The 25,567-nt window shown below is 39.5% G+C and overlaps 1 protein-coding gene across 1 annotated transcript in view; it reads right to left on the reverse strand.

The window, feature by feature from the left end:
• C2CD6 (C2 calcium dependent domain containing 6) overlaps positions 1-25,567 on the reverse strand; it is a gene marked incomplete at both ends in the record, with an annotated part of 71,705 nt that overhangs the window by 17,566 nt on the left and 28,572 nt on the right. Inside the window, one exon of the mRNA XM_079783092.1 lies at positions 24,544-24,649. Within this exon, the coding sequence (XP_079639218.1) occupies positions 24,544-24,649 (106 nt within the window). The remainder of the gene's footprint in view (positions 1-24,543; positions 24,650-25,567) is intronic.

Raw genomic sequence — 25,567 nt, forward strand, 5'->3', positions numbered from 1 at the left:
TGACTAAAGATCTTGTACAATGGCACTTAGGAGATAATTTGTACTTGCCTAGCAGTCTCTAAGTGAGTCCTTTGGAGACCCTTGGGACTGCATATTTCTGATAAAATTTATCTTCATCAAAATATTTTGAGTTGGAATAGACATAAAATTTCTATTTATCTAGTCTACTGATACTACCACAATAGGATTGTTTGAATGCCACTATTATGAGGTTCAGTTCAATTCAACCAACACAATACAATCTGTATGGGCAAGATACTAGAAAATATTCTTATATTTTATCTCACTGGGTCATCATTTTGGTTAAAAGGCCTTTCATTACCCATATCTATCCCTATCTTGCCCCAGGTCCCTGCATTGTTTTTTTAAAAAATATATATTTTATTGATTTTTTACAGAGAGGAAGGGAGAGGGATAGAGAGTTAGAAACATCAATGAGAGAGAAACACCGATCAGCCGCCTCCTGCACGCCTCCTACTGGGGATGTGCCTGCAACCAAGGTACATGCCCTTGACTGGAATTGAACCCGGGACCCTTCAGTCCCCAGGCCAACGCTCCATCCACTGAGCTAAATGGGTCAAGGCAGTCCCTGCATTCTTAATAGGATGCTCCAAGGCACTCTATGCCTTCATCTAGTGTGGCTGCATTTGCTTTTCTGTCAGCTACATTCACTAATGGAGATTTGGTTACTCAAGATCAGGTGGCAAGAGAAGGTGGTTGATCAAACTCCAATTCCTTTACTGTGTGACATGGTACAATTTAACCTCACTGAACCTGTTTCCACATCTGCAAATATAAACAATAACAATGCCTATTTGTTGTGAGGATTAAAAAAAATAATGCACATTAAAGCTTAATACGTGTCCATCTATAGTATATTATCATTAACTACTAGAGGCCTGGTGCACGAAATTTGTGCACGGAGGGGATTGTCCCTCAGCCCAGCCTGTACCCTCTCCAATCTGGGACCCCGGGTGGGATGTCCGACTGCCCATTTAGGCCCGATCCCGCTGGACATCCCTCTCACAATCCAGGACTGCTGGCTCCCAACTGCTTGCCTGCCTGCCTTCCTGATTGCCCCTAACCGCTTCTGCCTGCCAGCCTGATCACCCTCTAACCACTTTGCTGCCAGCCTGTTTGCCCCCAACTTCCCTCCTCTGCCGGCCTGGTCACTCCTAACTGCCCTCTCCTGCAGGGTTGATCACCTCCAACTGCCCTCCTTTGCAGGCCTGGTCCCTCTCAACTGCCCTCCCTTGCAGGCCTGTTCCCTCTCACAACTGCCCTCCCTTGCAGGCCTGGTCCTTCTCAACTGCCCTCCCTTGCAGGCCGGGTGCCTCCCAACTGCCCTCTCCTGCTGGCCATCTGTGGTGGCCATCTTGTGTCCACATGGGGGCAGGATCTTTGACCACATGGGGGCAGCTATATTGTGTGTTGCAGTGATGATCAATCTGCATATTACTCTTTTATTAGATAGGATAGAGGCCTGGTACAGGGGTGGGGGCCAGCTGGTTTGCCCTGAAGGGTGTCCCGGATCAGGTGGGGGTTCCCTTGGGGTGTGGGGTGGCCTGAGCGAGGGGCCTGTGGTGGTTTGCAGGCCGGCCACGCCCCCTGGCAACCCAAGCGGAGGCCCTGGTATCTGGAATTTCTTTTCCTTCTACAATTGAAACTTTGTAGCCTGGAGCGGAGCCAAGCCTGGGGCTCCCTCCGAGGCCGGCAGCCATTTCTGTTGGGGTTATAATTGAAACTTTGTTGCCTTAAGCGGGTGAGCCCGGCTTTGCTTCCCCTGTTGCTGGTGGCAACCCTGGCCTGCTCTCTCAAGCTCCATTCTGCCACCATTTGTTTGAATTTGTTTACCTTCTATAATTGAAACTTTGTAGCTTCAGTGGAGGCTTAGGCCTGGCAAGGGCAGGCGGAAAGCTTGGCTTCCTCTGTTACCTAGGAAACCTTGCTCTCTGTGGCTGTAGCCATCTTGGTTTGGGTTAATTTGCATACTTGTTCTGATTGGATGGAGGGTGTGGCTTGTGGGCGTGGCTTGTGGGTGTGTCAGAGGTATGGTCAATTTGCATATTTCTCTATTATTAGATAGGATTAACTAGCACGGTGCCTGCTATATCATAGATATTCAAAGAATGTTTCACGAATTAATCCCCACTTAACTTCCAGTGAATAGGGGAGAGAATGGTGCCACAATCTAGTCTTCTGACTTAAAATCCTGTACTCCTGCTGCAATATGATGCCTTGTAGATAGTATGCAATTCTCCCCCCGCCTCTAGATCAGGCGCGTTCTGGGTGGTATGGCCGTAGACTATTTTTCCCCTCTAAATAAAAGTTTAGGGCAGTAATCTTATTGGATTTTTTTGTGCTAATTTTAGGTGCTTGAATCAGTCTGGAAGGAGTAGTCTAAATATCAAAACATTAAAATTTTCAGGGCATTTTAATGGATTATTGGGACAACTGAATTGAATATTAGTATCAGTAATGTATTGAAAATTTGGGATTGCTGTCCTTAAAGGGACTAATCCCTTTGCATGGAGTCCAAGACATTCTTATATTAATTTCTACTCTACAAAAGAGTATTTGCATGGGGTTCCAATGTCTCGAATTGAGGCAGTTAAGTCATTAAAAATTGCAAGGAAAAGCACTGATGCTTCCTCTGGGGCTCCAAAACTTCCTCCCTGGATAAGCATGGTCCTTCTCTACTGAGTGCAAAGTGTGAAGCAGAGAACGTTTTCTTTCTCTCCTTCTCACTTTTCATCTCAGTATCTCTTTTTTAAAAAATATATTTATATTTTATTGATTTCAGAGAGGAAAGGAGAGGGAGAGATAGAAACATCAAAGATGAGAGAGAATCACCCAGTGGCTGCCTCCTGCACACCTCCACATGGGACTGAGCCTGGGTGGCACCAAGCCCCGCAACCTGAATTGAACCGTGACCTCTTGGCTCACAGGCCTACACTCAAGTACTGAGCCACGCTGGCTGGGCTCTATCTCTTTCTTGTCTGATCCTCATCCCAAGCCACACAAGCTCTGTTGTAGCTCTGAAATACTTACTGCTGGTAGTCTGCATGTAGACAGTTAAATCTTGAACAATTAATCAGTTAATTGCCACGATATTTTGAATTTAATTAAAAGAAGTCTACCACTTGCATCTATAGATGCTATGGCATACAAATGGTTAAATTTTTTCAAAGAAAGGAATCCAATATCATTAATTTCAGGTATTGATGGGCAATTGGGATGAGAAGAATGGTTTCTTTAAAATTGTTCATATCACAATAGATGGGCAGAGGTAGTCCATGCTTTCCGGGTAATATTGTGAGTTGCTTATTAAGCAATAGCAATTTTGGCAGAGGCAGAAGTAAACAATTCAATAGAGTAGTCTGCTAAAGTTAATGTTATATTTATATTGCTTTACAATAATAAATTTATAATAAATGATAAAATAGATGCATGATAAAATATTAATTCAAAACAATATAAAATGTTAATTGTTTTTAAAGGGTATGTTGTCTACTTACTGTTTTTCCTTTTTTATTTGTATTTAGCCATCCGCAGTTCTTATCTTGCATTAACTCATCTGAAAAATTTTTAAAAATAATTATATAAATAAGTTGGCATTTATCGCATTTGACCAGCATGTTCTACACCTGCATCTAACTAATGATTGTGTAGCATAGCTATTAAGAGCGCATGCTCTGGAGCCAAACCACTTGCTCTCAAGTAGTCTCTGTAACTAACAAACCATCTAACTTGGGACAACTTATCTGGACCCTCTCAGTTTCCTCACTTGTCAAACAATGAAGATCCTCCTTCATAGGGTTGTTATGTGATTTAAAGGGCTAAAGCATGTCACACCATGTGTGGAACATAATAAGCACACAATGAATGCAAATGTTGTTGTTATAACATGTTACCATCATTACTACTCCTTTTAATCTCTGTCACACTGCACTCTTGGGTCTGTCACTAATAAATCCAATTACTATTTTCAATAGTACTGTTAAAATGCATACGCGTGATTAAAATTAAATGGCATTGTGCTCTGTACTTTTATGTACAGAAAAGATTGTCTCTTAGTCAGATTATAGTCAATGTTTATATTGTGTACTTCTACTTTTTCTGGCACTTAATGCCAATTCAAAAAATAAAGTAAAAACAAACAAAAAACTCATCATGCACTCTAGGTGGTTCTGAATGTTTTGTAGCTGTTAAAAGTGAAGCACATTCTTTCCTTAAACCCCAACATGGCACAGCGGGAAACCTCCAGAACTCTGACCCAACACCATTGTTTGATTTGGTTGTTACATGCTCATGCTGTTCTAGTTGTTAAATATTCTGATTACCACCTTAGGGTTTACTGGTATGTTGCATATGTTTTCATAATGATATCACGGAACAACTTTTTGAATTAGAAAAACCTCTTCACTAATAGATCTACAGGGTAGCCAACATGTTTGTACACACAGATAAACATAATAAATGGTTTACTACATGGTGATGGAAAAAAATTAAAAATAAACAAACAGGCTACTAAATATTATAATACATAAAAATAAACATTATCTAGGATTTTAAGGTCACTTGTATGTTGCTTTATTTTCCACTTATATTATAATTCCATAGATTTTTCATACCAGTTATTACAACATATAAGTGGATTTACATTTTGAAAGAAAATTTTGATAACCATTGTTTTATATGAGTTCATGTTTTCAATTTCACTGAATATTTGAAAGTTATAAGAATACATATACAAATAATAACATACGTATAAAACCAGGGAGCTTTACATATTCATCCAGCGTGTTAAATGAACAATATGAACTCTGAAATAAAAACAGACCAGAAAAAGTTAATAGAAACAATAATTAAATATCAATATAAATTTTAAACTTAGTATTATTGATGGCTATAAGTAACTAGAGGCCCGGTGCATGGATTCGTGCACCAGTGGGGTCCCTCGGCCTGGCCTGTGGGGATCGGGCGGAAACTGGCAGTCCAACACCCCCCGGGGAATGTAGTAATGCGAGAAGCAGGAGGCAGCCAGGGAGGAGCCCAAGCCCGGGCCAGGCAGCATGGTGCTCCTGCTCATCCTGGCCCTGCTGCGCTTGCCACCCCCAGTTGGTAGGCTCGCTGCCACTTCACTGCAGGTCTCCGTGCGCCTGTCCTAGGGCGATACCGGCGCACCCATGACCAAGAAGCGGCCGTGGGCTTGCACCCAGTCAGTCCCAATGCCAGTTGGGTCCTGATGGGGGAGGGACACACAGGGGAAGTGTCCATGGGAGAGGCTCACGCTGCTGCAGGTGCGCTTGCTAGCCATGAGCCCAGCGGCATCTGGGCCCATCGGTGTCTGGGGCCCTTCGCTCAGCTGAGTGGCGCTCCTGCTGTGGGAGCACACCAACCACCAAGGGGCATCTCCTGCATTGAGCGTCTGCCCCCCTGGTGGTCAGTGTGTGTCATAGCGACCTATCGAACAGTCTAACAGTCACTTAGGCTTTTATATATATAGATAATAAAATGAGGTCCATTGTTATCATTTGGCTTTATCTCACATAAAGAAAATAATTCCTTTATAATTGCACTAGTGCAACTGCAGGTGGTGAGATAACTTGCATGGCTGAAACACTGTATTAGTAGGTTTGGAGGTAGGGAATGGCAAGCATTAGAAAACCCCACAAGTCATGTGATATTACTTTGTACATCATTGACCCCCTCTTGTTCTCTCTAAGCTCTGGAATGGGGGGACTAATAACTTAAAAAATAAAGTAAAAAAGAGAATAATATCAAAGAAAAGATATATCAAAAGAGAAGGGAGAAGTGACATTATACAAAATGGTGTAGTATGGTGCTCAAAGAATTGGTTTCTCCATTGAAACAAGTATAAATTGTCAGACACTGACAGATCAATTATTTCAAATTCCAGAATCTAATTTTGGTTGCAAAACTTATAGCAACCAGAGGGCTGGTTAATTTTGAAAGGATAGCTAAATTTGGGTGTTTTAAGAAATTCATTAGGTCATTACCTGGCTACTGAGATAATGGAACAGAGACTTAAGGGAAATGAGATGGAACACAGTCTTTGCAAAAATAATTTGAATAAATCACAAAAGAAATAGCTAACTGCAGCCCTAAAAGATCAACAATAATATCCCATATTATGGAGGAGAATAATCTAAGTTATAGAGTTACATTATAATATTTTAAATGCCCAATTTCCATAAAAAATTATAAGGCATACAAATAAACAGGAAATATGGCCCATTCATAGGGGGGGGGGGGGAAAGCATAGAAACAATCCCTGAGAAAATGCAGGCATTGGACTTACCAGACAAAGATTTTAAAACAACTTTCTTAAATATACTCAAAGAGCTAAAAAGGATCACAAAGAACTAAACAACAGAAACAATGTATAAACAAATCTCTATATATTAAAGGCTAATATGTTAAGTGTCCTTCCCTCCGTCCAGGTAATGACATCACATAGCAATGCCCAGCTTCCTCTCCCTAGCGATGACTAGCCTCCTTGCAGTTTCTTCAGCCCAGAAACACTATGGCCAGGTAGAAACACTTTACACTCTAACCAAATGTCTGTGAAGTGTTTTTCCATGCCTCATCTCATTTGATCCTCACAGAAGTCCTGGAGTAGGTAGATAGGAGACTCATTGGAATCCTATTTTCTTTTCATTAGCCAGAAAATGGAGATTTAGAAAGTTTAGAAACTTGACCCAACTGAAAAGAAGAGAGAACCAAGATGGTGGCATAAGTAAACACCTATACTTGCTGCCTCTGACAACCACATCAAAATTACAACTAAAAGGCAGAACTACCACCTAGAACTGTGGGAAAGCTGGCTGAGTGGAAGTTCCACAACTAGAGAGGTGAAGAAAGCGCATTGAGACTGGTAAGAGGTGTGGAGGCGCGGAAAGTGCTGGCACCTGGATGTGCTGCTCTTTTAATCGGGAGGAAGATACAAGCTCCCGCTTGCTCTGAACTCCAGTTCTGGGCAAGACTCTGGGGGACCCAGAAACATACGGGGAGAAACTGGACTGTCTGGCATTGGGACAGGAACGTGAGGGCAGCTTTCTCTCAGAGGTGCTCGCAGTGATCATTGTTCCTGTACAGGGGCGCGGGACACAAAGACCCGTGGACCTCTCTGGTGCAGGACTGACTGGCAGCCATTGCTGTTTACTCCACCCTAGTGATTCCCAGAGACCCCGCCCCACCCAATTTACAACACCACCCAAGCTATGTGCATCGGCTTTTGCATATGAATGGCCTGTCCTTTCTCCGCCTAAAACCTGTCAAACTGCAGCTGGGTCAGAGAGCCCCAGAGCTTTCAAAAGAAGGCCCAAGGCCCGGCAGCAGCAGCCTGCCTTGCTTCACAACTGGGCCTCGTCTGGGCACTTCCAAACTCCATACAAAGAAGAGGAATCTACAGATGTCTCTGTAGCTCCTGCTGCATGGCTCCAGACAGTGGCTGACTTGCACCTCCTTGGAGATCCAAAGAGCCAGTGTGTCCAGTGGTCAGAGTGAGACAATACCAGACTACAACTTCTCACATCCATAAGAGATACACTCAAAGGGCAGACTCAGTGAGCACCAAAGCCCCACTGAAGCAAGTCCTGCCCCATAAGGGTGTCTCCTGCGCAACACATCTCCCAGTGTAGACACAGCTGGTCATCACAGCCAATTGGCCGGGAGGTCAATTCCTCCCAGTGATACCAACAGCAATCAAGTGTTAACTACAATAAGACTGTGCACACAGCCCACAAATGGGTGCACCAAGAGCGTCCACCTCAGGTGACTGGGGAGGCTGAGCCACTGGGCCCTATAGGACACCTACCACACAAGGCCACTCTATCAACTCAAGGAGACTTAGCAGCTACCAAGTACATAGAAACAAACACAGGGAAGCAGCCAAAATGCTGGGACAAAGAAACAAGTCACAAATGAAAGAAATGGATGAAAGCAAAATACTGGATATAGAGTTCAAAACCACATTTATAAGGTTACTCAAGAATCTTCTAGAAACCTTCGAGAAATTTAGTGAGACCTTCAAAGATATGGAAAAGGACCAATCAGAAATTAAGCATACACAGACTGAAATAAAGAATAATATACAGAGATTCAAGAGCAGACTTGAGGATCCCAAGAATTAAGTCAAAGATTTGAAATACGAAGAAGCAAAAAACACCCAATTGGAAAAGCAAAAAGCAAAAAAAAATCCAAAAATATGAAGATAGTGTAAGGAGCCTCTGAGACGACTTCAAGCATACCAACATCCGAATTATTGGGGTGCCAGAAGAAGAGAGAGAGCAAAAACCTATTTGAAGAAATAATGATAGAAAACTTCCCCTACCTGGTGAAAGAAATAGACTTACAAGTCCAGGAAGCCCAGAGAACACCAAACAAGAGGAATCCAAAGAGGACCACACCAAGACATATCATAATTGAAATGCCAAGGGCAAAAGACAAAGAGAGAATCTTAAAAGCAGCAAGAGAAAAACAGTTAGTTACCTACAAGGGAGTACCCATATAACTGTCAGCTGATTTCTCAACAGAAACTATGCAGGCCAGAAGGGAGTGGCAAGAAATATACAAAGTGATGAATAGCAAGTAACCAAGATTACTCTACCCAGCAAAGCTATCATTTAGAATTGAAGGTCAGATAAAGAGTTTCACAGACAAGACAAAGCTAAAAGAGTTTGTCACCATCAAATCAGTATTATATATATTATATGAAATGCTAAAGGGTATTCTCTAAGAAGAGGAAGAAGAAGAAAAAGGTAAAGATAAAAAAGTATAAACAACAAAATGACACAGAATACATATCTATCAACAAGTGAACCTAAAAATCAAATGAATAAAAAACCTGATGAACAGAACAAACTGGTGAATGTAATAGAATCAGAGGCATGGAAAGGGAGCAGACTGACAATTCTCAGGGGGAAGGGGTTGTGGGGGGTGCAGGACGAGATTGAAGAAAGATTTTACACCTATGGACGAGGTCAGTGGCGGGGAGGGGAAGGCCTGGAGTGGGGTAGGAACCAGGTGGAGGGGAGATTTGGGGGGGAAAAAGAGGAACATTTGTAATAATCTGAACAATAAAGATTAAAAAAAGAAGAAGAAATGGTGGGCCTTGAAAATGACTTCAGGTTTTCTCACTGCACAGAATATAGTCAAACACTGCTGCAGTTAAATATTTTATCCTTTGTTCTCCCTGTGTGATCTACAATAATAATCTCCTTCATGTTGATATTTACTGCTGTGTTGCTGACAATTACCTGAAAGAGAAGTTGGGGTGCTTCACTGGGCTGGAAAAAGTTTAGCTAAATCAGAAAGCAGGTCTAATTAAGCAAGTTTGTTCTATTTCTATAAAAAGCTAAGTTGACTCCTGCATGTGTGATATATATAAAGCTCTTGCTGGTGCCAATCGCATGCCTGTGTTTCAATCTGTCATTATTGATCGTGAATTTGATTGACACTTATATTAAAGAAAAAGGGCAAATAGTTATATTAAAATATTTCTTCTAATTAATTTTCTTTCAATGTGCATGAATTCAAACACTGGGCCACTAGTTTAAAATGAAGAGATAGAAATTTTGAAAAGGAACCAAATAGAAATTCTGGATCAGGAAGTATAACTGGAATGAGAAAATTATTTAGGGAGTTTGAGAGCACATGGAAGCAGATAGAAGGCAGAATCAGTGAATTAAAGATAGGAGAACAAAATTATACAGTTTGAAAAAAAAGATTCAAGAAAAATGAACAGAGTCTAAAGAACCTTGGGGACAACCATCAATATACACATCATGGGAGTCACAGGAGAAGAGAGAGGAAAGGGTTGGAAAGAATATTTGAAGAAATAATGGCCAAACACTTCCCAAATTTAATGATAGGCATGAATCCATACATCAAAAATGCTTGACAAACTCCAAGAAGGATAAACTCAAAGAGATATATACCAAGACATACTATAATCAAACTACCAAAATACAAAGAGAGAACTTGAAAGCAGCAAGAAAGAAGTGACTCATCATATACAAAAGTTCTTCAATAAGATTAACAGGCATTTTCCATCAGATACCAGGTAAGCAGACAGTGGAACCACTGAATTCCTTCAGGAGGTAGAGGGAGGAATATGGTTTCCCTAATGCCACAATGTAAAGCTGAGATTCACTAGGGCCAGGCTGTGTTCTTGAATATATCATTTCCATTTGGAAAGCTTATTGGGCCCTTTTCACCTTGTTAGTTACTGAGCTAAACTTGATCCATCCCAAAATGGAAACAACAGGCCAAAGAGTCACAAGGCGTCTACAGGTAAGGTGTTCACGAAGTTCAGTAGCTCTTGGTACTAGGTACTCAGGTAATAACTGCTTTCCAAAAGGGGGATACCTATGAGTTGTGTTTGAGAACTAATCCAAACCCCCAAGAAGGGTTTCCAGGCAGGGTTTCCAATCAGCACAAAGATCTGTAGCTCACAAGAATTCTTAGGGTTGTTGGACCCCAAAGATAGTGTATCCAGCTTGCTGAACAGCTCCTAACTCAGCTTGTTGGCTTGGGCTCCACTGAAAGGATAGTAATTTATAGGTTAGCCAATACAAAGGACCAGGAGAATGCCCAAGCGAGGCACTTACTATCTTCGATACTCAGAGTCCAACAAAGTTCTGGGCATCCTCTTATGGAGTTGATGGAAGAGGGTGGGGCAAAGAGGCAACAGTTTTTCTTTTACTGCCAGAAGGATTGAATGTTATGAATCTGCCCAGATAACCCCAATGAATTTTACCTGGTAAGTAGGCACATGAATTTTATCATGATTTACTAGCCACTTCTGCTGGTGAAGATGTGATAATACCATATTCAAGGATGTTGAGAATAAGACTTTTGATTTGCTGACCAGGACATGATCCATATAGTGAAAGCTGGGGACATCATCCTAAATGCTTACCCACTCACTGGTAACAAATGGCAGGTGAGTAGGTACCATGGCATAGCACAGGTGGTGGTGGCAATGTCCAAGAGAACATACCAAGTGTCATTATTCTGTATAATGGATTCACTTATAGTCACAATATTTGGAACAGTGTGGATATGGAAGCAACAACTGGATTCTATTGGTGATAATCTACTGTAAGTCTCCAACTCCATTAGCAAATTTGACTGGGTTGTTGTACTGAAACAACAATGCGAGAAGCAGGAGGCAGCCAGGGAGGAGATAATGCATCTCTTACTTTCCCTGTAGCCTGTAAGTCCTTAATGAAGGCTGTTACTGCCCTTTGTTCTCCTAGAATTACAGTATTAGACCACCTGGGAAGGCACAGGGAGACAAGTTGGGTAGTGACTTACATGTCCCACCAGTATTTCTCTACATGTGGCTCTTCTGATTGCTCTGGCACTTATGGAATGAAGATGAACAAGCACGTAACACAATAATTGCTACTACACATCCAGATATAGAAACAACAGTATATTCTATTGACCTACATAGCCCCATCCACAAAGTTATGTTAGTTCCCTTCCCCATTGTGAGCCTTGCCAAACCCCATAAGCAGAATCTAAGTGCCTTTGCTTTCCACAGGTGCATGTAAGACAGACTCTTGTGCACCCATATCCAACAGAGCTATAAAAGATTATGTCCTACCCTCTCTGAAATTCCCCAGCAAACCTGCATAGCTGTATAGAGCCTTCTATTTCCTTTAGGGACAAGGAGTCCTTGGCTCCACCTCCAATCATGTTTCTCCTCAAGCAGCTGAGTTTAGGTTAAGGTGGAAGGGAGGTGACATGGGTGCAGAAGGAGGAAGCAACTCCATGCCACTTAGCAGTGCTTCATATTTACTTTCAGTTTTGAGTGGTGTAGCAGCAACTCATGATTCAATCCAATGAACTTCTGTTGCTGTTGGTCTTTCCAACACTCTATATCAGGCAGCAAGTTCTTCAGAGCTGACAGCTTTTACTTCATCTTTGGGAATGCCTTGACAGCAGCCATATCTACACTGTTTTCTGTAAAGGACCATGAAGTCTGTGTCCTCAGATAGCTTGGAATTGGTTTGCATAGCAGTGAGCTACTCTGTGGAGTCTACTTCAGTCCAAGGCATCTGCTGTCCCATTACCATGATGACATCTCATAAATTCTTACCTGTTTTCAACATAGAGGCTAGAAGAGTTATCCAGAGCAAGCCAATTGCAAAAATTTATCTGTATTTCTTTGGTTCTGTTTCTCATTTCCTAGGGTATCATCTTCATCAGCATTGTGTACCCAACACAGGGCAGTAAGAGCCTGAATACTAGTCAATGTCTGAGTATGTTTTCCCACAAGAGTTCATCTGCTTCAGGGAAATCTCCTAGGAGGGCCCAAACTATGTTATAGCAGCCAAAATTCACCACATAAAAACTCTGAGATATTTACTGTTGTTTTAAAATGGGTGTAAGGTTGACACTATATACTTCAGAGTAGTTGACCATAAGATGGCCCAACAGCTGCCACTGTTCCCTTACAGGTATCACACAGTCTGCACCCTCATCTCCCAAGCAAACCAGCCAAAGTTCTGATGATTCACTTGGTTTCTGTCCATGGCAGTCATGAATTCCTGTCCTGTCATCCTCAGTGTAGGTCTGCATCTCTGTAACTGTTGTCAAAGAGCAAAATCTTCCGAGGACAGACCTGGGTACCAATTGTTAAAATGGAACAGATCGTCAGATTGGCAAGGAAGGCTTCCCACCTGGAGGATAATTAGCAACAACCAGGACACTGTTCAGGCAGCTGAACCTATTACTCCACACTTGGCTTGCAACTACCTCTCCATTTTCCCCCCATTAACAGGCAATGAAGTGGAGGACTATTTATTGCCCGATTGATCATACAATTTGGTCAGCATATTCACCTACCAATTCCCATGGGCTTCCCCTAAATCCAATTGATCAGACCACAAAGTTCTTGTCCTGCATCGTTCAGAAAGGCATGTCTGAAAGTATCCCATCTTGTCACCAAAGCTGCCAAGAACTTACCCCACGTTTAAGCTAACAAGTTAGCCTGCCACGGCTCTGAGCATGCTGATAGAAGACATGAGTCTCCTGAGTCATAGACAAAGGACAGATTATTATTTAGAGCAATTTCAGTAACTATCAGTTCCTCAAGCCCTAGTTGCCACAAGGGGATCTGAAGAGGGCTGGATAACAACTGCACATGCAATGGATTACTTTACAGGAGAGCAATCCTGCGCCTCTCACAGATCTGCAGAGAGGCAAGAGAATCATAGTGGTTTCTGACAGTATGAAAAAATTTATGTAATGATGTTCATCACATATTAACTATTGACACTGATAATTTCTGGGTGGTGGCTTTATAGGCTCTTATTTTTTGTATTTTTTTGGGGGGGGGGAACTGCTTGAAGAATCATAAGCATGCATCATTTTCAACTCTGTACTTTAAAAAATTCATTATGAACATTCCAGTCAAGATAATAGTTTGAGTTTTTACAAAGCTCCTGTGAAATGAGCAGAGATATACAAATAGAGAAAAATCTGTATGCATTTAAAAAACTGAGATTACTAGTTAGAGTTAGGACAGGAGTTAAGAGCTCCTCTAAAATGGTTCAACTAAAAAAAACTTTAAAATAAATGAAAGGTGCGTGTACAGATAAGAAACCAATAAGGGATTTAGATGGTAACAGTGAGATGTGACTCCAGCCAGAACCCAGTGTTAGCTGGAGGCACGGAGGTGGGGCCTCCAGTAGTAGCTGTGCATGTGAAGGAAAATCCATTGTAAGAATCAGCACCAATAGGCAGACAGTGGGACAGAAAACCCCAACCTCCTCTCCAATGTCCTGCCATGACTGCCATGTGCTGGATATAACAACTGGAAGTCAACTAGAAAGAGAATCTAGTGAGACAGCTCATAGGTTATGAGGAAAGATAAAAATGGTTAGAAATTTTTAAATTATCTATTTCAAAAGAAGGTCTATTAGGACCAATTGGAAAAGTTCCCTTTACTACAAAAATCATGGAAACTATTTTTATCTTTTATAGTCTCAATTAGTTTAAAAATGCATTGTATCTATGAAAAGAAAGCATATAGATTAGAAAAACTTCAAGGTGAAAAAACTGAATTAAAAAAGATAGAGGATAAAATAATTGTAAGGTGCATTTCACACACAGGGCTTGCGTTGATTCAAAGAGCAGAATAATCAAAGACAGAGTTTGGGAGATCATGGCATATCTCCCATCTGTCCATTACTCAAGGATTAACATTTCATAAATAGAATTCACAGCTTCGTGAAGGAAATGAAATTTAAATGGATGAACAGAATATTAGTGATATTGCATATATCACTTCCTGCCTTTAATCCTAAAAGCTTTAAATTCAAGAGACTCAAACATAATGGGAGCCTTATCACTACTCTTTATGGGATGTGGAATTAATCTAGCAGCCTGATGCCTAGTATTTTCTATGCTAGAGCTAGGTGGAGTATTCTCCTTAAGAGTATTAAAATAATTTGCATTTCCTATGACCTGGTGATTTTGATTAATCCATACAAAGAGGTCCAGAGTTGTAATATATTCAAAGATTCTAAAAAATTCAATACCCTGCAGTATTTGTAACTAATGAACAAATTCAAAAGTATTTGTTGAGTGCCTATCATGGCCTTATCACTATTCTAAATGGTAAGACACTGTGGTAAGAATACTAGTATATCACTACCATCTAGAACTAAAATGGAGTGGAAATGACAGACAATAAACAAGCAAGCAAATATGTAATATGACACCAGGTAATGAGACTTGAAGAAAAAGTAATAGGGGTGGGGGATTGGGGGACTATTTTACATGGAGTGGTCAGAGAAGCCCCCTCTAAGGAGGGAACAGCTGAATAGGGACCTGAATGATGTGAATAAATGAACCCTGAGAAGATCTAGGGGAAAGCATCCCATTTGAGGAGAATAATTGTGGCACTACTGCTAACTGATTACACAATAACCACTTCCCATACTATCTTGTTTCTGACAGAACCTGAATTTTGCTTGTAACAGCAATGTTTATAGTACAAAATTCTTCTTTGAAGCTAGAGATAGACATGTGATCAAATTCTACTCAAGGAGACACAACATCTACTGGGAGATTACTGGTTAAACTTCTGTTTCTCATTTATTTAATTTATTGAGATACAGGTTTCAAATGTACAGCTTGATAAACATAATCTACACACTGTATCATGCACCCATCACCTCAAGCAAAGTCTCTTTCTGTCCCCATTTATCCCCCCTTTGCCCACCTACTCCCACCCTCCTTTCTCTCTATCACCAACTGTTGTCTGTGTATATGTTTTATACATATACATAATTTGTTTTTTGTTCAATCCCTTTATCTTCTTTCATCTAGTCCCCAACCCTGGCTAGGTAGCTCAGTTGGTTAGAGCATCATCCCAATACAGCACACTTCTGTTTCTTTGCAAAAATAAAAGGGAGCAGTTGCAAAAGTACTTGATTGTTCTACCCCACATTCTTTCACCTGCCTTGATCCATATATGATGCCTAGGACTGAAGCAACACTTTATGATCATGAAATGTCAAGCATGAGCATAAAAAGGAGGAGGAGGAGGAGGAGGAGGAAGAAGAGGTAGAAAACTAAAGAGGTTCCTGGTTTTTTTATGACACTGTTAAGCCACTGAGTCAATGCCCAAAAATCCTCACCTCATGACTTCATTACTCAGGGCCCAATGGCATTTTGAGTAAAATGTGCTTTCAAGGTCTAGATCACAGGATGTGGCTGTAAGAATTGTTAAGACCTCAAAAAAAGATTTAAGGTGGTATCACAGACCATCTCAGCTAGACAAAAAATATTCTAAGTAACTTAGGGTGCGCAGACAGGAGAGCTTCTAAGGTTTTTAAGGATATGGTGGTATAGAACCTTGACTATGAGCCAAAGGCAAATAGCCTGTCTTGAAGATATTTAGAGATGTAACATTTGGCTGGGGTCATAATTTGACACATAGGAAGCTCACAAGAGCTTTAAGATAACCATAGCATCTTGGACTGAAAGGAATAGAGACAATTTAAAATGAAAAGAGGGTTTCAACTTTCTACAGACAAGACATGAGCTGCAAAACAACTCAGTTACACATATAAGCTCATTTTTAGAGGGAAAAAAGGATCATTCAGAAGATAAAGCCAAGTCCCAAGGGCAGGGTCAGGAGCTTCCGAGTTGGTATAGCCTACTCACTGCCCTCCCTTTCCTCTTCCTCCACCTTCAGAAAATGGCAGATTTTCTGATTCTGACTCCTTCATATATGCAGTGGATAGCTAACTGGTATCTTCAGTTCACAGAGAAGCCATACTCAGGAAGCCTCTTTCTTGAGGCTGATTTAGATGTTGAAATTCTGTATCTCAAGCCTAAACCTGGTGCAGTAGAATATAAGCCTAAGGATCTTGGAAAAGCAAAGTGATCAGAGATACCAGTAATATAAGGTCAGTCTCATTGATTGGTGTAAAATTTAGCTAAAAGTATAACAAAATGTAAATTCAAAGGAAATTTAAAAGCCTGGAAAGTTATTTCAGTGGAAATTTTTAATAAAATTGTTAATACGTTTTTTTCCTCTTTACATGATGAGTATAAATAGGATAGGAAACCTATATAATAAAGAGGTAATATGCTAATTTGTCCATTAAGGTGTCTGAGTCACGACCAGTCAACGGGTTGTGCATGCACAGGACTGGGGACGGGGGCTGGGACTTCTGCCCCCAGCGGAGGCACACCCAGGCCTGCCCAGCGCTAACATCCCGCCCAGCGCTGAGGTCAAGCTGCCTGCCTGCATTCCTGGCCAGGTATGTGATGCTGCCTGCCTGTGTCCCTGACCTGGGACGTGACCCTGCCTGCCTGTGTCCCTGACCTGAAATGTGGTGCTTGCATGTGTGTGTCCCCCCCTCTAGCCCCTGCCCCCCTCACTCAGCGCAGATCTGCTTCAGTGTCTCAGTGAACTTTGTAACTGACCCAAGGAGGAAACCGAGAGGGGAGAGGCCGGGAGCTGTGGGTTCCCAGCGCTTTAGCCATTTGAAAACAGCCCCGCTTGGAATTCGAGGTGGTTGTACATTCAGCTGAGAAGTGAGGGGGCTGAACATCACCGTCGCTGGGCTCAGGTACAATCAAAGGAGATGTGTCTACTAGACTTTCCCCAGCCCTCTCCCTCTTTCCGCTGCCTACTAAAGCCCCAGGCCCAGCCACAGTTCTGTCTCCATGTTTTAGTCCCCTGTTCTCCAACCACAGAGGAAAGAAATAAGGAGTCCATGCTTCCTCCAGAAAGTATCTATATACCTGATTGGCCGGTCGCCTCCCGTAGAGGGAGGCCAGACTGCGGTCTAAGCCATCTGTAGGACATCACATGAAGGCTCCCAGACTGGGGGGGAAGTGGGGGGAGGGCCGGGCTGAGGAATCCCCTCCCCCATGCACGAATTTTCGTGCACCGGGCCTCTAGTGTTTACTATACTTAGACACACTTCTGCTTGGAGACATTTGAATGCATTTTCAATTTATTTGTATTTAATTTGTTGTTTTAAATGAATTGATTTTGTTTTTTCCTAGTCTTATACTAACATGAGGGCAAATACCTTTATTATTTTTAAAAAATATATTTTATTGACTCTCTATAGAGAAGAAGGGAGAGGGATAGAGAGTTAGAAACAACGATTAGCTGCCTCCTACACAGCCCCTATTGGGTATGTGCCTGCAACCAAGGCACATGCCCTTGACCGGAATCGAACCTGGGACCCCTCAGTCCACAGGCCGATGCTCCATCCACTGAGCCAAACCAGTCAGGGCGAGGGCAAATACCTTTAGTTCAAGGTCTTCCTTTGGATTTTGGCTTTGAAAGCTACCTTTTGATTTTTGAATTTGGAGAAACTAAGCTTGTGTTCTTCCTTCTAGCTAAGCTTAGACTTCTACTTTCCCACCTAATTTCTGTTGTGAATAATCCTCTTTATTCTACTGGGATTTACTATTAGCAATATTTTTCAACATTACCTCTGATGCAGATGTCTCTGGTTTTAAAATGCTTGGATGTTTATCTAATACTTTTTCTTCCGGTTGAGAGGGTTTATTATGCAGTTTTCTGTCTGTTGGAGCTTCATATTGGTATTCCTCTAAAGGTACCATTTTGTTCCCTTCGGTTATTGTCAGGTTAGGAATAGTGAACACTGGAGCAGCTCTTTGTTTTGCTGGTTCATCCCTTTTAGGAGCAGACTCCTTTGGAGGATCTCTATCCTGCTGGTTCAAAGTTGGTAGAGTCTGGCCTTTCTTATCATCATTACCCAGTAACTAGAAAATATATCAATAAAACAAGCTACCAATTAGTCATTACTGACTAGAAATATTTAAAACTAACAAAACTGGACTTAAAATCATTTGTACCCTTACCCTTTATCATAACAAGTTACTATCAATATTTGTAAATTATTACAGTCCTTATAAAAGAATTGAGCAATTCTCTACTTGCCTGAAAACATGGACTGTTCTCCATAACAATGTTCATACTACTTTATAAATCAATGGTTCTCATATATTCAGATGTTATAAATCAGCAACATCTCAAAAAAGAATATAGTATAACATTTTATTGTTATACTATTACCGACATATCATAAAATAAAGGACATTTTAATAGCAAAATAGTACAAAGAATGGTATCTTATAATAAAGGACTGTTAAACTAAATAAATTGAGCTGTATGAAAATGTTTGTATTTTTTTTCCCTCTCTCTCCCTCCCTGGACTGAGGGAAACAGTACATATTAACTCTTCAACTGATATTTGACCCAAAGGTGAAAATCATTAAATCCCATTTGTCAAGTAATATAGAAGAGTCTTTTATTTTTTATTGGTTTACATAGGAATTCACTACTTTATGGAATGTGCCTTCTATAAAATTAGATAAAAACCAAATAATATCATGTGAACTCTATTTTTATTATAAGTTATAGATTATCATTACATAGAGAAAAAGTAAAGAATGTGGTTCGGTCTGCGGCATCCATTTCTAAAGTCATTATGCAGAACTTGATGCTTTTTCTTTTACATGCCCCCCTTCTTTTTGTCCCCTGTCTTCATAGATATTTTTAAATGTTACTATTTTATGCTAAAACTTCTCTTTTAACAGTATAATTTTACTTAAACAAGTCATGTAACTGTAACAATAATGCCATAACAGAAATAACAGGATAAACTGAATAACTTCTCGAGTGCTTTTATTTCCATTTGTAAATATTTCTCCGTTTATAAATATTTCATCCCTTTAAAAAATAGTGACTATTAGAAGTTGTCTTCCAAGTTCCCTTACCTCTGTTGGAATAGTTTCAACTTCCTTATTTCTATAAGAGATATCTGTTAAATTAACAGAATATTTTATTATATAGAAAATAAACATATTAATATGTACACCAAATAAATTATATTATAGTTTTTCTCACCAAGAATAAAGAACAATTTAAATAAAGGTAGCTATTCAAACAAACACTACTTAGTAAAAACAGACTGATGAATCTCTTGGAAGATCAGGGAAAATGTACAAGTGTGAAGGTAAAATGAAAACATATAAAATGATGACATTTCAGATCCATCGATTAAGACATAAAAACAAGTACTCAGTGTATTTTGCTAAAAGTCAAAAGGAAACAAAATAAACCCCAGATGGTCAGTGATAAGGTTGGGATTGGAAAAAAAGAGAGAAAAGAGACCATTCAAGAGAGGCTGAATAAAGCACTTATAAACTTTTTCTAGAAATATGAAGGATACATTTTAGTAAAGAAAAAAGGAAAACCTAAAAGAAAGAGAGAGGGAATAAAGAATTGAGATACAAAGGAATTAAGTCTAGTAAAAAAATTGTGTGATCATTACTCGCTTCACAATCGTGCTCAGCTCATTTTTCTGAGCCTTGCTTTTCTCATATATAAAATAGGCTAATGATATCTTATAGGTATGACACAAATATATGTAAGATGTGAGCAGCCATATGGTTAAATGCTTGAGTTCTTGGGTCAAACAGAGTAGGCTCAAATTCAATCCTCACCATTTATTGGCTGTGTGACCATTATTGGTTTGATCCTCTTTTTTTTTTCATCTGAAAAAATGTGGTTAAATAATAATAGTGTCCTTAATTGACTGCTGTGAGGATTGATTTATAGAACCCAAGTAAAGTGCCTAGAACACTGTGATCAATAAATGTTAGCTATGCCCTCGCCAGTTTGACTCAGTGGATAGTGTCGGCCTCTGGACCAAAGGGTCATGGGTTTGATTATGGTCAAGGGCACATACCTCGGTTGCAGGCTCCTCCCTGGCCCGGGCCCTGGTTGGGGCTTGTGCAGGAGGCAACCAATTGATGTGTTTCTCTCACATCTATATTTCTCTCTGTCTTTCCCTCTCTTCCACTCTCTCTAAAAATCAATGGAAAAATACCCTTGGGTGAGGAAATAAATAAATAAATAAATATTCGTTATAACTATAGGAAACCATAGGAATACCAAAAGGAAAGAAGTCACTAGATGATCCAATGGGACTTAAAATAAGCTCTTTGGATAAGTGGAAAAAATTAATTAAAAAAAAAAAAAGATGGCCACCACCAGTGAGTGAAAGAGGTAAACATCCCATCTTAAACAGTGATACTGAAGGAAGAAATGTGATTCCCATACACCTAAAACGTGAATGTCTCAGGCGAAGAGTGAGCTAAAGATGCAGCAGCTCTGCCAGGCCGGTTGACCGCAGAGGTTAGGAAATGAATCTATAGATGCCTGACGTAGCCAGGCAAGGAGAGGCAGAGAAGTAGAAAAGTCACCTGTGACCAAAATCTTATAACAATGTACTTATTCCACACCTTCAGAATTTAAGATTTTAAAGATATGGTATTGTGCATCCATTTTAACTTTCTAAATGAAACTTTTTACAGAGATTTTTTTCAAAAAGATTGCATAAACGTTTTTTCCATTAATTAAATATCTTATTGATAATTGTGTTATGTTTGCAAATTTAATGCTAATTTAATTTCCTGTCCCTCTCTCTCCCATTGCCCCCTTTCTCTTTCACACACCACACATTCTCTCTCTCTCTCTCTCTCTCTCTCTCTCTCTCTCTCTCTCTCTCTCTCTCCCCCTCTATGTAAGAGAGACCAATAGCTCTACAGTTAACAATGTTTAAAATACCTTTTCATAGGTCATAGTTAAAATTTAACTTTTTTCTTGTCCTTAAAGTAGGAAAGGACCATTAAAAAATTAAAATAACTGGATTAAGTCTAAGTCTTTTCTTTGGAGTGTTACAAAAGAAATACTATGTACTTAAACTATAATGAAAGGCATATTTATTCCTTATTAAAATATGAAATCCACTCAAAGCAAATTACTAATTTTATATTTGTGATATAACTACCCTGATTTTAATTATCTTAATAATAAACACAAAAAGTAAACTAGTTTCTTAACCTGATGTTACAGTATCTTCAGGCTTCTTTTCAAATTGGCTTTCAGGTACCTCATAGGTATTACTTCCCTAGAACCAAAAAAAGATGAAGAAAGAAAGAAAGAGAAAAAATGTATTAGACAAATGTTTAAAGAACTAAACATTTTTCTCTGCCTTTGTAACTTTTAATATTTTTAATGTACAGAAGACAAGAAGGATATGGGTCTGTGAGAAAAGCAAACCAAACAGCACTATTTTAAAGAGAGATACATCTGGCTAGGACTTGAAGTGCCAGGGAGAGGATACCAAGGACTTGATAGGGTATTTAATGATGATTGTATGAGAGAAAAAGATTATAAGATAAATGACATAATGTAACTTCGAGGACTGAGAGAGGAAACAGATGACTTTTTTATTAAAATACATTATGGCCTATGAGTTGATAAGTGATGTGGATCTTTACAAAATTCCAAGAAGAATTATAAGGTAGAGTAATCATGCTTATATATACTGATTTTTCAGTAAGAACCCAAAGTCCATAGCCCCTTTAATGAAGAACCCCCAAAATTTTACTAAAATATCCATTCAGTTTGGTAATGCTAATCCATTTATTCTATAGCAGCAGAACTCAGCCCAATTATAGCAGAGATATTAAAAATCATGAATATATTAATATAACTACCATTTCATTTCATTGTTTATCTATCTACTGAAATCCCTGTGAATCCTTATTGCCAGATAAAAATAGAGGTTAGACTGCATTTCTAAATATTAAACCTTACTTATATATCTGATAAGGGTCTAAATTTGTAAAGAACTCTTACAATTCATCAATAAAAATACAAATAACCCAGTTTTTAAAATTAGCAAAGGATTTGAATAAACATTTATCCAAGAAGACATATAAATGAACAGTAAGCACATGAAAAGATGCTAACATCATTGGTCATTAGAGAAATGCAAATCAAAACCACAATGAGATAACACTTCAAAATCACTACAACAGCTATATTTTTTTAAAGGGAAAATAAGTGTTGGAGAAGATGTTGAACCCTCATGCACTGCTGGTTGAAGGTAAAATTGTGCAACTGCTGTGGAAAACAGTTTGGTAATTCCTGAAAAAGTTAAACAGGGAATTACTATGTGATCCAGCAATTCCACTCCATGTATATCCCCCATCACCACCACCAAATTAAAAACATACGATCACATAAAAAACCTGCACACGAATGTTCATAAGCAGCATTATTCATAATAGCTACAAAGTGGAAACAACCTATCAGCTGAATAGATAATAATGCCTATCAGCTGAATAGATAAATAAAATGTTATATATCTATACAACGGAATATTATCTGGCAATATAAGAAATAAAGTATTGATACATGCTACAACAAAGATGAACCTTGAAAACACTATGCTAAGTTAAAAAAGCAAGTCATAAAGGATCATATATTGTATGATTTCACTTATATGAAATGTCTAAAAAAAGCAAACCTATAGAGACTGAAAGTAAGGCTAGGGAACATGGGAACTTGAAGGATACAGCCTAAGAGGTGTGGGGTTTCTTTGGGGGGTAATGAAAATGTTCTAAAATTGATTGTTACAATGGACACTTTATTATATTTTTAAAGTCTTTTTAAAAAAATATATTTTATTGATTTTTTACAGAGAGGAAGGGAGAGGGATAGAGAGTTAGAAACATCGATCAGCTGCCTCCTGCACACTCCCCACTGGGGATGTGCCCGCAACCAAGGTACATGCCCTTGACCGGAATCGAACCTGGGACCCTTCAGTCCGCAGGCCGATGCTCTATCCACCCAGCCAAACTGGTTTCGGCTTTATTATATTTTTAAATAATTTTGTATTGATGCTTTGAGATAAATTCTTTTTTGTTTTAAAATGTTTTTTATTTTTATTGATTTCAGAGAGGAAGGGAGAGGGAAAGAGAGATAGAAACATCAATGATGGGAGAGAATCACTGATTGGCTGCCTCCTGTATGCCCCCTACTGGGGATTGAGCCTGCAACCCAGGCATGTGCCCTTGACCAGAAAAGAACCCGGGACCCTTTGGTCCACAGGCCAACACTCTATCCACTGAGCCAAACTGGCTAGGGCAAATTGTACACTTTAAATGGGTGATTTATATACTATACAAATTATATCTCAACAAGCTGTTAAAACAGATCTAGAGACAGAGAAGCATTGATCAGACCATCAAACCTCAGAGGGAAGGTAGGAGAGGGTGGGGGTAAGGGGAAGAGATCAACCAAAGGATTTATATGCATGTATATAAGCCTAACCAATGGACACAGACACCAGGGGGGTGAGGGCATGAATTGGGGGGGAGGTAATGGGGTGAAAGGACACATATGTAATACCTTAATCAATAAAGAAAAAATAAAAGGAAAAAAAACAAGCTGTTAAAATACTAAACCTTATAAATTATTAATAAATATTTATTGAATGTCACATTATAAAAGTAGTAGAGTGCATGAATCATAAATAACATTTTTATATCAAGAACATAAATAATACCTGATCATCACTTTTAATTATCATAATCTTTTTTTTCTTTTTTTTAAAATTTCTTTATTGATTAAGGTATTAATCAACACATATTTGTCCTCATCCCCCCATTCCCATCCCAAACCCCTCCCCACAGGGTAAAATAAGATTGTTGTTAGAGTATTAAATTTGACAGTAAAATAGTAGTCAAGTTTTCAGACTAATTTAAATTGGCTAATTGAAATAAGCGAATATTCTAGAAAAATTAATTGTACTGGACAAAAAAGCTGTTCCTAAAGTGTTAACTAAAATTTTTATTGGTAGTTCATCTCATGGTAAAATTACATAACATGTAATGAACCTATAACAGTCATATTTTAGTGCAAAAAATTAAAATTTAAAAGCTATCAAGACTACATTATAAAATTTCCAAAAGCCTCCTAATATTTATTTTTTTTCAATTTTTTTATTAAGGTATTATATGTGTACATATCTTACCATTGCCCCCACCCCACCCCACTCCCATAGCCTCCTCATATTTAAATATCATAATCTTTTAAAATAAAAATTATTAAAAGCTCTATATGGGAGAACATGTGTTAATTACCTTAAGTTTATTAGGTTCCAATTTAGGGTTAAGAATTCCTTCTAAATATGTAGCTTTTTCTCTCCATGTAGGCAGATCTCTATATTCTTTTTTCATTTTTTCCAGCCTAAAAAAAGAAAAGACAGAGTTATAGATTTAAAAGCAAGAAAAATATATATGGTAGATTCACAAAAGAATACATCTAGTATAATCCGTTTTTAAAAGTTCTAAAAGAGGCAAACCAATAATATAATTTAAGGAAACATTGGACTTAAACTATACATTATATCAGATTGGCTTAATATTTACAAAACATTCCATCCAACAGCAGTAGAATATACATTCTTCTCAAGCACATATGGAGCATTCACCAAATTAAAAGCATATGCTTGCCCTAACCGGTTTGGCTCAGTGGATAGAGAGTCAGCCTGTGGACTGAAGGGTCCCAGGTTCGATTCCAGTCAAGGGCATGAACATTGGTTGTGGGCACATCTCCAGTAGCGGGTGTGCAGGAGGCAGCTGATAGATGTTTCTCTCTCATTGATGTTTCTAACTATCCTTCTCCCTTCCTCTCTGTAAAAAATCAATAAAATATATATTTTTAAAAAGCATATCTACACTAATAAAAGAGAAACATGCAAATTAACCATCACTCTGCTACACCCACCAGCCAATCAGGAGGGAATATGCAAAATAGAAGGAGAAAGATGATGGCCGCCCAGCTGCTCCAGGCGCGGTGTGGCTGGGCGGGTCAGGATGCCTGCTATGAGAGGGAGGGTGGGGGGTGAAGGGGTCTACAGGAGCGGCACTCTGGCCACAGCAAAGACGAGGACTGCAGACTCTGACCTGAATCTGCAGTGAAGATGGCAGACTCTGGCTGGAGTCTGCAGCAAAGACAAAGAAGGCAGACTCTGGCCGGAGCGAAGGCCTGGGTCCCACGTGCTGGAGGAAAACTGGTGCTGGAAGCCATGGGAAGGAAGGCCTATTGCATGAATCTCTTCATGTAACAGGCCTCTAAGTGTGCATAAAAACCTGCACATGAATA

The sequence above is a fragment of the Cnephaeus nilssonii genome (assembly GCF_951640355.1).
Source record: "Cnephaeus nilssonii genome assembly, chromosome: 10".
Taxonomy (NCBI): Eukaryota; Metazoa; Chordata; class Mammalia; order Chiroptera; family Vespertilionidae; genus Cnephaeus; species Cnephaeus nilssonii.